Source organism: Nematolebias whitei, chromosome 2 (assembly GCF_014905685.2).
Source record: "Nematolebias whitei isolate Nwh7 chromosome 2, NemWhi1, whole genome shotgun sequence".
Lineage (NCBI taxonomy): Eukaryota > Metazoa > Chordata > Actinopteri > Cyprinodontiformes > Rivulidae > Nematolebias > Nematolebias whitei.
The window spans coordinates 55,362,805-55,375,933 of NC_056499.1; the positions used below are offsets into that span (position 1 = coordinate 55,362,805).

A 13,129-nucleotide genomic window follows, 5' to 3' on the forward strand; every position below is an offset into this window, starting at 1 on the left:
CCTCCATGCCACGCCGCATTGAAGCAGTCATTCATGCAAAAGGATTCCTGACCAAGTATTGAGTGCATAACTGAACATGATTATTTGAAGGTTGGCGTTTTTTGTATTAAAAACACTTGTCTTTGATTGGTGGGATGAAATATGCTAATTTTTTGGGACAGGCATTTTGGGTTTTCATGAGCTGTATGCCATAATCATCAGTATTAAAACAATTAAAGACCTGAAATATTTCAGTTGGTGTGCAAGGAATCTGAAATATATGAAAGTTTCATTTTTATCATTACATTATGGAAAATAATGACCTTTATCACAATATGCTAATTTTTTTAGAAGGACCTGTAAACACAGTCCATTGTGTTATTTCCTCATGTAGGAATGGCTGCATGCTGATAAAATCTTGGCAGGGAGTCTTTCAGATTTACATGGTTAGTCACCAGCAAACATGTGTTTTGCATTGTGCTAATATTTTCATGCAGCTCCAGCAGGGCTTTTGTAGCATTAGCATCCGGGGCTGTGGAAACAGTTATTATAAACAGTGCCGTATACTCGCGGGGTAAATAATGTGGTCGACACTTGACTGTTAGTTGCTCCAAAGCCTTGCAAGAGCGGTTTATTAGAGTACAGTCTGTGCACCAACCTTTATTTATGTAGATGCAAAATCCGCCTCCCGGTGATGTCCCAGTTAGCTCGCTGCAACAGTCCGCTCAAAAAAATGTCTGTCGTCCAGCTGGAACGCTGATTCCGTCATGTCACTGTTAAGCCATGATTCTTTAAAACAAAGTACTGCACATTTACTCATCTCCTCTGTGACGCTCACTCTTAAACAAAGCAAGTCCATCTTGTTATCCAAAGAGCGGACATTCGACAGAAAGGGAGAGGGCATGGGTACTCTGCCAGTGTTAGCTTTAAGCCTTACTAACACCCCTGCCCGGCAGCCTCTCTTCTTCAGCAGGGAGCAGCGTCTCCTCTTCCCGTTTGAGCACCCCTGCTGAAGCTTCCATGCTGATGACTTTAAGGTCTTCATTCTGTCAAGCATAGATTTAAGATCATTGCTGATTGCTGCTGTATTCCGTAGTAAATCTTCTCTCATTCTCATCAGTTCTGTTCAGCTATAATTCACACACTTAAAGCGTGCGGAATCAGGCTCGGAGTTGATTTCAAACCTCCTGAAAACTGAGATCGCACCGGGAGCCAGCAAAGCTGCTGCGCCCGAGAGCGCGGCACATCTTGGTGCATGTGTTTTTTATATTGTCAACAGATACACAGAAATAAATCTCCGCAACAAAAAAAAAGCATCCTGCAATGTAAAAGTAGTTTTTGATAAACTCCTATTGTTCATGATTTTTTGAGAAATCACAAACTAATCTTGACTGCTTCTTTCCTTGATGTAAATCTTTGTATTTTTACTGTTTGTTGACATTAAATGGTAAATGGATTGTACTTGTATAGCGCCTTTCTATCTTATCAAGACACTCCAAGCTCTTTACAACAATCTGTGTCCTCATTTACCCATTCATACAGCACTCTACTAGATCTCTACAAAGAATAATCAGTGCTTTATCACATTCATACAACGATAATGTAAAGTTTGAGTTTGTACATTGAGTTCTGCAGACTGTAGTATTATTTAGTCCTGATTGCTTAGCTATAAACAAATATGACAGTAGTAATAAATGCAGATTAATCCCAGTTTTCAGTCATAAACTCCTGCCACTCCTTTAAAGAGGAGTGGCAAAAGGAAAGAAGGTGGGTTGGCAGTGCTTGTGAACAACAGATGGTGTAATCCTGGACATGTTACTGTGAAGTGTCGTCTCTGCAGTCCAGATATTGAACTGTTAGCCCTAAATTGTCGTCCATATTATTTGCCAAGAGAGTTCACCAGTGTTATTTTGGCAACTGTTTACATTCAACCCAATGCTGTTGCTGAGACTGCGTGTGATGTCATCAGCTCCGAGGTTGCTAAGCTACAAACACAACACCCTAGTGCGTTTGTTGCAATATCTGGGGATTTTAATCATGCCTCTCTCTCTGCTACACTTACGACATTCGAACAGTTTGTCAGCTGCTCTACCAGAGAAAACAAAACGCTGGACTTGTTTTATGCAAATGTCAAGGATTCATACATCGCTAAAGTAAGACCCCCTCTTGGCAAATCAGATCAAAAAATTGTGTTTCTCTGCTCAAAATATAAACCCCTTGTTCAGAGGCAACCTGCAATAAAGAGAACAGTGAGAAAATGGTCAATGGGAGCAGAAGACGCCCTGCGGGGTTGTTTTGAGGTTACAGACTGGGATGCACTGTGCCAGCCACATGGAGAGGACATCAATGCCATGACTGAGTGTGTGACCGACTATATAAACTTCTGTGTAAACGACACCATCCCCACCAGAACAGTGAGATGCTTCCCCAATAACAAACCCTGGATTACCACTGACCTGAAGGAACTGCTAAACCAGAAAAAAAGAGCCTTCAGGGAGGGAGACAGGGAATTATTGAAGAGCACACAGAAGCAACTAAAAGTCAAGATAAGAAACAGCAAGGAGGTGTACAAGAAGAAGCTGGAGAGCAAGCTCCAACAGAACAATATCAGAGAGGTGTGGTCAGGGATGAAAAAGAACACAGGCTTCAAGCAGAAGGAGGATCAGAAGGATGGAAGCCTGGACAGAGCCAATGAACTGAACACGTTCTTCAGTAGGTTCAGTTCAGGAACAAGCTCAGCATCCTCCGCTCTTGCCCACAGCCAAACATACATACCACCCTCCATTGACCCAAGGCTGTCCCGTCACACCTCAAATATTGTATCTACCACCTCAGTCATGGACCCTTCTTCTACTTATTGGTCTTCAACCAAATCAGAAGATGCTGATACCTCCTTTGCCTCCCCCCTCTGCATCTCCAGAAGTCAGGTGAGGAAGCAGCTGGAGAGACTGAACGGGAATAAGGCTGCAGGTCCAGATGGTGTCAGTCCCAGAGTCCTGAAGGTCTGTGCAGAGCAGCTCTGTGGGGTTCTGCAGCACCTCTTCAACCTTAGCCTGACCCAGGAGAAGGTTCCTGTGTTGTGGAAAACATCCTGTCTTGTTCCAGTGCCAAAGAAAACGCACCCATCAGTCCTCAATGACTACAGACCTGTTGCCCTGACATCCCACATCATGAAGGTCCTAGAGAGACTTCTGCTGACCCACCTGACTAGACAAACAAGCACATATCAGGACCCACTGCAGTTTGCTTATCAACTTGGACTTTGAGTTGAAGATGCCATCATACACCTGCTTCAGCAAACTCACAGTCATCTAGAAAAGGCAGACAGCACTGTGAGAGTCATGTTCTTTGATTTCTCCAGTGCATTTAACACAATCCAGCCTGATTTGCTTTGTCAGAAACTTCAGAAGACTCAGGTGGAGGCCTCAACAATCACCTGGATCAAAGACTACCTGACGGACAGACCACAGTTTGTGAGACTGAAGGGTTGTGTGTCTAACCAGGTGGTCAGTAGCTCAGGAGCACCACAGGGGACTGTACTCTCACCATTCCTTTTCACTCTGTACACCTCAGATTTCCAGTACAAAACAGACTCCTGTCATCTGCAGAAATATTCTGATGACTCTGCAGTAGTCGGGTGTATCAGAGATGGACAAGATCAATACATGGAACTGGTGGACCGCTTTGTGGCATGGTGTGGAAACAATCATCTCATCTTGAATGTGAACAAAACAAAAAAAGATGATTGTAGATTTCAGGAGAATCAGGAACAGGTCCAACCCTATTTCCATCATGGGAGAAGAAGTGGAGGTGGTGGAGAAGTATAAATACCTTGGGGTTCACCTGGACAATAGACTGGACTGGAAATGCAACAGTGAAGCATCTACAAGAAGGGACAGAGCAGACTGTACTTCTTGAGGAAGCTGAAGTCCTTCAGTGTTTGCAGCAAGATGCTGCATATCTTCTATAAGTCTGTTGTAGAGAGCGCTACCTCTTCTGCCATCATCTGCTGGGGGAGCAACACCAGAGCAAGTGACTTAAAAAAGATCAACAAGCTCATAAAGAAGGCTGGCTCAGTTCTGGGGACTCCTCTAGAACCTTTGGAGATGATTGTTCAAAGAAGGATTCTTCATAAAATGAAGAACATATAGACGACCCTCAGCATCCTCTTCATCAGACTGTCATACAACAACAAAGTGTCTTCAGTCAGAGGCTTCTTCAAATCCATTGTAGGACAGACCGCTACAAGAGATCCTTCCTGCCCACAGCCATCAGCATCTAGAACAACTCTTTAATGAAACCAGGATGATGAGTTACAACAACATTTAATTTCCCTCTGGGATTAATAAAGTATTTTTGAATTGAATTGAATTGAATTGAATTAAACAGTAGCAAGAAGAAAAAAAAACCCTACTAACTCATGTAAATACATTTACACTTGAAATATTCACCCTAAATATGTCATTTAAGTCAGGTTGGAAGTACAGAAATAAATCAATAAATGTGTCAGTCTGTTGCTGCTTTTATCGTTAACAAACTTGAATCAAGTCATGCAGTTTTTTTTCCTCACACAACGTACAGACTCTGAGTCAGAGTCAGAGTTTCTTTATTGTCATTCGCACCTCATGTGGTACATGTGGTGGAGTGAAATTATGTACACAAGGTCCCAGTTACATCCAACAATAAAATGTATAAGAAAAACAGTAATAACATCTAAGATATGAACTAAGAAAAACATCAACTAAATATACACTAAGCACTCATAACATAAAACATTGAACATCAGCACAAACATGAACATGAGTCTGTGTGTTTGTGCTGATGTTCAATGTTTTATGTTATGAGTGCTTAGTGTATATTGCCAGGTAGCCTCTATGATTAGTCAGTAGATTTAACGTTAGCAAAAATATGCCTCATTTTATATCTATAGCATGACAGATTATCACACATTCAGTTTAACGTATTTTGCACAGAGAACATGATACCTGTTGCAGCTGCGGACGAGTTTGATGCTACAGCGAGTGTTTTCTCTTCAGACGCTGCAACATTGATGACGTGCTGTTGTGGTTACTCCAGTTCTGCTTTGCAGTGGAAGCATTAAGCTGTTTTATCTTTATCTTTTAGCCTAAAATATTCCCAAACTTTTGACAGTTTTTGTTGTTTTCAGGGCTCTACTTCTACGCAGTCTACGTTCCCTCCATAGCTACAAAAACTTAGCACATACGTGTTAGCGTAAATGCTAGCGGAAGCGGTAGCGTTGTGTAACACAAAAACCTTCCGGCTAGACCACAGTGCTCTGAATAGTTTAACGAAGCTTCAAGGCAGATACATTTGCCTCGAGGATTTTTTGTAATCGAGGTCCTTGAATTATTCGAGGAATTGTTTCAGCCCTACTTCTATTCCCTTGGGAACGAACAGACATATTTTATTCATTGTTTTAGCTCACAAACTTTTTAGGTTGACACTTAACATAATAAAGAACTGTCACTGTGTTAACCTCACTGCCAATATGAACTCATTTTCATGAAACGGACAGATCGTTTTAATGAGAGCTTTTGTTCAACTGACCTCGGAGTTTTGAAACATCCGAAAAGCTCACAATGTTGATATCTTGCCTTGTCGAAAAAGTAATACTCCCAAATACTCGTTCCCATTAAGATAACACCATAAGAACCCTTTGTTTGTTCAAACTGATATTCCTTTTTCAGGAGATGAACAGTTCAACAGCGACACTTCTGTTAAAACATAGCATGTTTTAAGTTTACTTCTAAAATGTCAAATGTTGAATGTTTATTCATGAAAATGTGTGTTTTAACTAATCTTTCTTTAAGATAATACATTTGTTTTATTTTCTCTTTTAAAATGAAACTTTTAAGGCAGAGAAAAGGAGCTTTAGATTTATAAAACAAGCCAAAAGTAAGAACTACCCCTCCCAAGGTGGATCAGTCTTATCTGTTTTAGCACAGACAGTAAGTTTCACTTTTAAGAAAACTCCAAAGAGACACACTTCGCAGAGAACTTTTAAGAAAAACTCCAGAGACTTCACACTGGAGCTCGGAACTGGGGTGAGAAGAAACCCAGCTTCTGCACTTGACCTCAGAGAGGAGAGCAGCATCCTTTCTGCAGACGACTTTAAGCAAACGAGGACGAAAAGATACAGAACCAGCACCTTTCCAGAGTGAACTGTGAGTAATCAGTCCAGAACAGTTACCCATCAAACCAGGTTCAGGCTGTTTACTGTTCACAGAGGGCTGAGTGATACTAGCAATCACAGCATTGTAAGAGGGGGACAGTTGAACCCGGAGGCCTCCACCCCTGTTTAATGATGGACAGTTTCTTTTCACAAAGATGGCCTCCTTTACTCCTCTCTCAAACCATCGTTCCTCTCTGTCCAGGATGTGAACATCTTCATCCCTGAAAGAGTGACCGCTGGCCTGGAGATGAGTGTAGACCTCAGAATCCTGGCCTGATGATGTTGATCTTCTGTGCTGGTCCATCCTTTTGGCCAGTTAGAAAATAAACGTCTCAGTTTCTCTGATACTCCCTCAACATATGGAATGACCACTGGTCTGGGTTCCTCCTTTTCACCTGATGGCTGACTGGAGTCCTGTTTGGGTTTCTTCTCTGCTTTCAGGAAGGCCCAGTTAGGATATCCACATTGCTCTAGAGCCTGTCTTGTGTGGGATTTCTCCTTCTGCCTGGCTCCTGAGTTATTGAATTTGTGATTTTTTTGGCATATCTGTGTGTATTACTGATTTTATGCCCTTTAAACACGAGAAAAGAACTCTCGTTCAGGTTACATTAATTTTGGGTAAATAGAGTCAGAGTCAGAGTTTCTTTATTGTCATTCGCACCTCATGTGGTACATGTGGTGGAGCGAAATTATGTACACAGGGTCCCAGTTACATCCAACAATAAAATGTAAAAGAAAAACAGTAATAACATCTAAGATATGAACTAAGAAAAACATCAACTAAATATACACTAAGCACTCATAACATAAAACATTGAACATGAGTCTGTGAGCGGATGTGCACGCATGAACACATCAACATTGAATAGAGACTGCTTTTCCTCTCCAAGAGAGAGGTGGTGCCCAAACAACAAGATTATTTGCATAATACATGCATATGTTATGAGCTTAACTCATAACTGATAATTAACAATATAGTTAAGCCCCATTTTGCTACACTGTTAACAGGAAACCTTTTCATTCAATCAATGTGCACATTATATGTGATGCACAAAAGTAACTAACCACCAACATGGTGGTGAGGTGGCCTGGTTCAACACGATTCACTCATTTTAATGAACAGCATTGCTGGAACAGACTACAAGCTGGCACGGTTCGGGATGAGTGGCTACTTGGTGACTAAATTAATGTAATTGTCCTAATATGTCTAACCATTTTCTCTTAATTTCTGCAAATGTGCAGACCCCACAGCATTTACAGCTTCACACACACCATCTCACTCACTCTTGCACTTGGTGCTAATGCCAGAGGACAGCATATGAAAAAGATTGTTTTCACAAGCCTCTACCTCATTTAGAAGCGTCTCCAACTCACATTCTGTGAAGTTCCTCTTTTTTCCCACATGTAGACATGCTTTTCATTAGTGCAGAGAGGAGAGGCTTCAGATGAAGATTTTAATCTTATTTGCATATGTAATGGAGGAGTGTTGAGGGAGGAGTCAGGTTTTGCCTTATGGGCACTCAATTCCACATTGACTGGGACGTACAAAGGAAGTATGTTTGGATACATGCGTGTGCACCGTTTCATACATCTGGATTTATTTGTGCGGACGATGTTTTCGTTATTTAAGCGTATGCCGTGTTTCAGTAGGAAATCCACACAAGTCTTTGTACATGAGGCCCCTGATATGTACTTGACACATACCAGGCTTACAAAAGATTGTACCCGTCACCTCCCTGGCTATTTAATTTTTTGCTTACAGTTTTATTTTCTTCAGATATTTCTGCTCTGCTGCCATGCTGGCAGTAACTAAGGATGCCACCTTCCAAGATGGCAGCACAAGTCCTCACTTCGTTAGCATAGACTGCTCTGTAACTATTCCACTGGATTTGTAATTCAAGTGTTTGGACTGCGAAGCAGGGTTTTGTTATAACTCAGTGTGATGTGCACGATCAGGTTTAGTTGAACTAATTCCACTGCAGTCAGAATATGATGCACCAGGTGTGTGGTGCTGTCTGCAGATTCTCTTTGTTCTTGTTTAGATTTTGGGAACATTGAAAAACATGTTCACTGTTTCCAACATGTCAAAGTTCTAATGTTTGACTCTGGCTTCATTCAGCTTGTGATGAAGTTAACTCCACTGCTGTTGACGTTGATGTTTACTTGTTTGTGTTTGTTTTTGTCAGCTCGGCTGCCTGGAGAGTCTGTGTGCCTACTGGAACGTCAACAGTCCCATGTACTACAAACAGTCATGGCAGGACATTGTGGTGAGCCGATCAAGTTTTCTGGTGTCTTCTTTAAATCATTTAAAACAAAATTAAAACAAAGCTACCGTAAGTTTTTATTTTTTTTCTCTGTACTCTGGTGAAGTCAAACGTGTTTCCCGGCGCTCCATAACACCAACTCCCCCCACCCCCCACACCACCCCACCCGGCTTCCCTGCTTGCACTCTTTTGCCCTGTGAACTCTTAAAAAGCCTCTTTTTTTTCTGCATACCTCTTAATTCGAAGGATCATCTGGTCTCTCAACAAAATTGATCAACTTCTCCCGACAGGAGTCAGGGTAAGGAGGACCCTCTTACCTCGACGGAAACAAATTGGATTCATGGTGACAACTGTTTTTTGCTGTTTGGTTGGTGAATTCTGGATTGTCTACAAATTCGTGTGGAGGTGTTGAAGCTTGACAGCACTCAGACTGAATTATGTGGAGCTGCGTCAGAGAGCTGGCTGGCAGGCTGTTATCAGGACTGTGAACTCTCTAGCAGCACACATGAAGGCGGACTTATCTCAACTCCTCCTGGCATGTTTAGGAACAACAAAGATGCTTTGTCTGTCTCTTCACTCCTCCCTTCCCCAAAGTCATGGACATGTGACGGAACCTCAACTGAGCTGATGATGAATAACACCTCTGATCTGGACAGTGGCTGAGAGGGGGGGGGCTCTGGACTATGCTACGACCTTCCCTTAAAATTCAATATCTTCACCGGCCTATATGTTCATGTATAACATCTATTTATGTTGCTTTGATGTGGTAGGTTTTTTTTAATGCCTCAAATTGTGCCCTGTCTAGGACACGGAGTGAGAGATCTTTTTTATACCGTCTCTCCTCATGTTTTCTTCCCTTTTCTCATCTAAGCAAAATATTATTCTGAATAAGAATAAGAGGGCCACAATTTCATAGTGGCGGCATCGTGCGCTCCGCCCATCTTTCGGACGACTGTACATACATTTTCTCATTGTATCTCGGTGCAATGATAATAAAGTTTATTCTGATTTCCAGACTGAGTGCACCCAAATATAAGCCGTGTCTACTAAATAAAAATAATTTGACACATGTAGTTGTCTATAAACTTGTCTATAAGCCGTGGGTGTCCACGTTGTAACATAAGATATTTACACAGAAAGATTTTTTTTTAAACTTTTAATTAAATACGTACCCGTAACATACACAAATACGTACAGTAAATATTTTTTTTCTGAAAAGTGCAGATAACACAGCTGGTTAAAAAAATACAGTAGCCTACCTGGAAGTCATTTATCGCCATCTTCATCTTCCTTCTGTGCAAGCTTTTGCTATGCTCCATCACACAGCAGCCTTTTGAAACCTGTTTGGTCATAGAGGATTGTTTTTTCTCTGCTCCTCTGTCAGGACCCTCTGCAGACTAGAGCAAAAGTTGCTCTTTGCATGCGGACAGTTTTGGTAAATGATGTCTCGCCTCCAGTCATTCAAGCCTCCCACTAAGCTCGGATTATCACATTAATGCACAATTCACACCTATTTTGAGTGATTGCAAATACTTTGTTTTTCCTCCCTGGGAGTAAAATAGGGAGGAGAGAACGGGGAAGGGAACAAAGTTTCCCCCCTCCCTGTTCTCCTCCCCATTTCATTGGTCCACTGTGACCATCCGTCCAGTTATCCATTATCTTTCACTCGCTTCTTTCTTTTTGGGTTGCGGGGGTCAGTGGTGCCCATGTCCAACAGTCACTGTGCGAAAGGCGGGGGACACCCTGGATAGGTCTCAAGTCCATCACAGGGACACATAGAGACAAACGAGACGAACAACACTCTCACTCACACCTAGGGACAATTTAGAGTTACCAGTCAGTCTAACATGCATGTTTTTAGTCTGCTGGAGGAAACTGGAGCACCCGGAGAAAACCCACGCATGCACGGAGAGAACATGCAAACTCCACCCAGAAAGGCCCCCAGACTGAAATTTGAACCAAAGTAACCTGCCCACTAAGAGGCAGCAGCTCTACCAGTTGCACCACCATACTGCCCTCCGCTGTGACCAGTTCGGGAACTTCATTAGTGAGATTTATTTGGACCTTCATTTGTTCAGGTAGTCTCATTGAGTCATGTGGACTCACCCACCAAGAGAAACGTGTTTTGGGGAGCTATGTGAGGGCCCAGGTGTGACGAGGCTAAATGTTTTGGCAGAATGAAGCCAATCAAAAAAAATAAAATCCATAAGTTGGCCGCAGCATTGTATATAAGTCTAAGTCAAAGTCAAAATTATTTTTGTGTACACAGGGTCCCAGTTACATCCAACAAAAGTATAAATTGTAAAGAAAAACATAAGATCTAAGATAAGCCGTGGTGTCCAAAGTGTGTGAAAAAAGTAGTGGCTTATAGTCTGGAAATTACTGTACTTTTAGTTTTTAAGCACTTTTTGTGAATGTTTTTTGTTGTAAATGAATTCTCTCCTGCAGGACCAGCTGAAGTCTGGAATCAGCGTTAAAGTTCAGGAGCTTCCCCACTATCAGTACAGTGAGTCCAACTCTTTAGTTAAGCAACAGAAAATAGTAACATGTGTTTGCACTTAATGATGCCATGTTGTAAAAACTGAAACTGGGAGTCAGCAGGGTGTCTCTCTCTCCTATGTTTTCAAAGTGCATACAAACAGGATGCTGTTTTAAAACGTGATATTGTAAAATATTTATACGATTGTTGCCTAGAATTATTTGAACAAATGCATTTCACTAAAGCCACAGTCAAGTACACACAGACACAGGCCAAAAAAATCTTTGTTGGGTGATAAAGACAAATTGAATTAAATTGTTAAATTTGTTTCTGTCTGAAGTTTTCAAGCCAATTTTCGCTTCCGCTAAAATTTGCATCAACCCTACCGCTGAGGTCCAGCTGAAATCTCCGAAGGTGAACCTTCAGCTGGAGGTCCAGAACATTGCCATCGAGATGACAAAGCCACAGGTAACAGGAGACAAACATGGTGGATGGAGAACAGGTGGAGGCAGGTGACATCAGTTATTTCCTCTCTGTGTCCTCTGCAGTATCTGAGCATGGTGGACGTGCTGGAGTCCATTGACTTGATGACGAAGAACGCCCCCTACAGGAAGTTCAGACCTGAGGTTCCCATACAAGAAAATGCCAAACTCTGGTCAGTTTGATTGATCTGAAATGTCATTTTGTTGTCCTCAGCTCAGAAACTGAAATTACAGTGAGCCTGTTGTCCTTAGGAAGTAGTCTGTCCTCAGCTGATGATCTCTTTTTGAACTCAACAGTACAAACCTTGACACAGTGTTGACATTGCACAAAAAATGAAACTGAATTGAGAAATTTTGTTCAAAATTCACTAAAATTTGAGAATACAAAAAAAACAGAAGGATGGAGTATTAAGAAAACTGATTTCTATGACAATAAGGTTGGGTTCTGAAAACACAAGATGAGCAGGTTGTGACCCTGATTTGTTTATGTTCTGATCCTGATCTGAATCTGTACAGGTTCTGATCCTGATTGGGTTTGGTTCTGGTCCAGATCAATGCAGGAAGCCAACAGAAGCTCAGACCAAAACAGCAAATTGTCATTTTCATGTGTTCTGCCTTCATCAGGTGGAGGTATGGTTTCAATAGCATCGTGGAGGTCCACATCCGGCGTATCAAGAGAATGTGGTCCTGGTCCAACATCAGACTTCACCGAGAGAACCTGAAGGCCTACAGGTTGGCCTACAAGATCAAACTACTGAACCAGGCTAAATCGGAGTCATACACTGAGCAACAGGTCCAAGTGAGTGACTGGCAAGGTTCTAACCAGACCCCAAAACAATTACCGTACTTTTCAGTCTACAGTGCGCACACAAATATAAGCCACGCTTACTAAATAATTTTTTTTAAGTAAAGAAAAATTTTGTACAAATATAGGCCACACTTGTCTATTAGCTACGGGTGTCCACGTTGTAACATGTGATATTTACACGGAAAGATTTTTTAAAACTTTTAATTAGTTCTAGAATTGCGCCGCTCAAGGTGCTGCATGTTGGAGCAGCTCTGTTACTTTCATTTTGAGATTTTGCATTTGGAAACTTTAATTCCTCTTTTTCTGGATGTAAATCACAATTTTCTGGATGATTGTTTCCTCTGGTATCAGATGCTGTGCAGCTGGAAGGATTTTTACTGAAACTTTTTTAGTTTTGGTTATTTGTTATGATGCGTAACCATGGCAACAAGGCAGTTTCTACAACCAACAGCATCTGATTAATATCTTGAAGCTCAAATAATATCTCTACTACAGCACAAAATCTCAAGTGAGTTGAAAAGGATGTTCTGTGGACACATTCTCATCTACCTGCCAGCTGTGCTCGGGTGCCTGACCACTGGGATCCTGGAGCTGGCGGGAGACACGGCTCATGGCAGTGGAAAGACAAGATCATCCCTCGGCACCTACACTTGGCTGTAGGAGGAGGAGGAGGAGCTCAGCAGACTGCTGGGAGGAGGGGCCAGGTCTTTAATTGTTTTAATACTGATGATTATGGCATACAGCTCATGAAAACCCAAAATGCCTGTCCCAAAAAATTAGCATATTTCATCCCACCAATGAAAGACAAGTGTTTTTAACACAAAAAACGCCAACCTTCAAATAATCATGTTCACTGATGCACTCAATACTTGGTCGTGAATCCTTTTGCATGAATGACTGCTTCAATGCGGCGTGGCATGGAGG

The 13,129-nt window shown here is 41.8% G+C and overlaps 1 protein-coding gene across 1 annotated transcript in view; it reads left to right on the forward strand.

The window, feature by feature from the left end:
• vps13c (vacuolar protein sorting 13 homolog C) overlaps positions 1 to 13,129 on the forward strand; it is a 289,282-nt gene that overhangs the window by 55,954 nt on the left and 220,199 nt on the right. Inside the window, exons 11-15 of the mRNA XM_037694953.1 lie at positions 8,359 to 8,439; positions 10,885 to 10,942; positions 11,256 to 11,383; positions 11,464 to 11,570; positions 12,022 to 12,196. Of these exons, the coding sequence (XP_037550881.1) occupies positions 8,359 to 8,439; positions 10,885 to 10,942; positions 11,256 to 11,383; positions 11,464 to 11,570; positions 12,022 to 12,196 (549 nt within the window). The remainder of the gene's footprint in view (positions 1 to 8,358; positions 8,440 to 10,884; positions 10,943 to 11,255; positions 11,384 to 11,463; positions 11,571 to 12,021; positions 12,197 to 13,129) is intronic.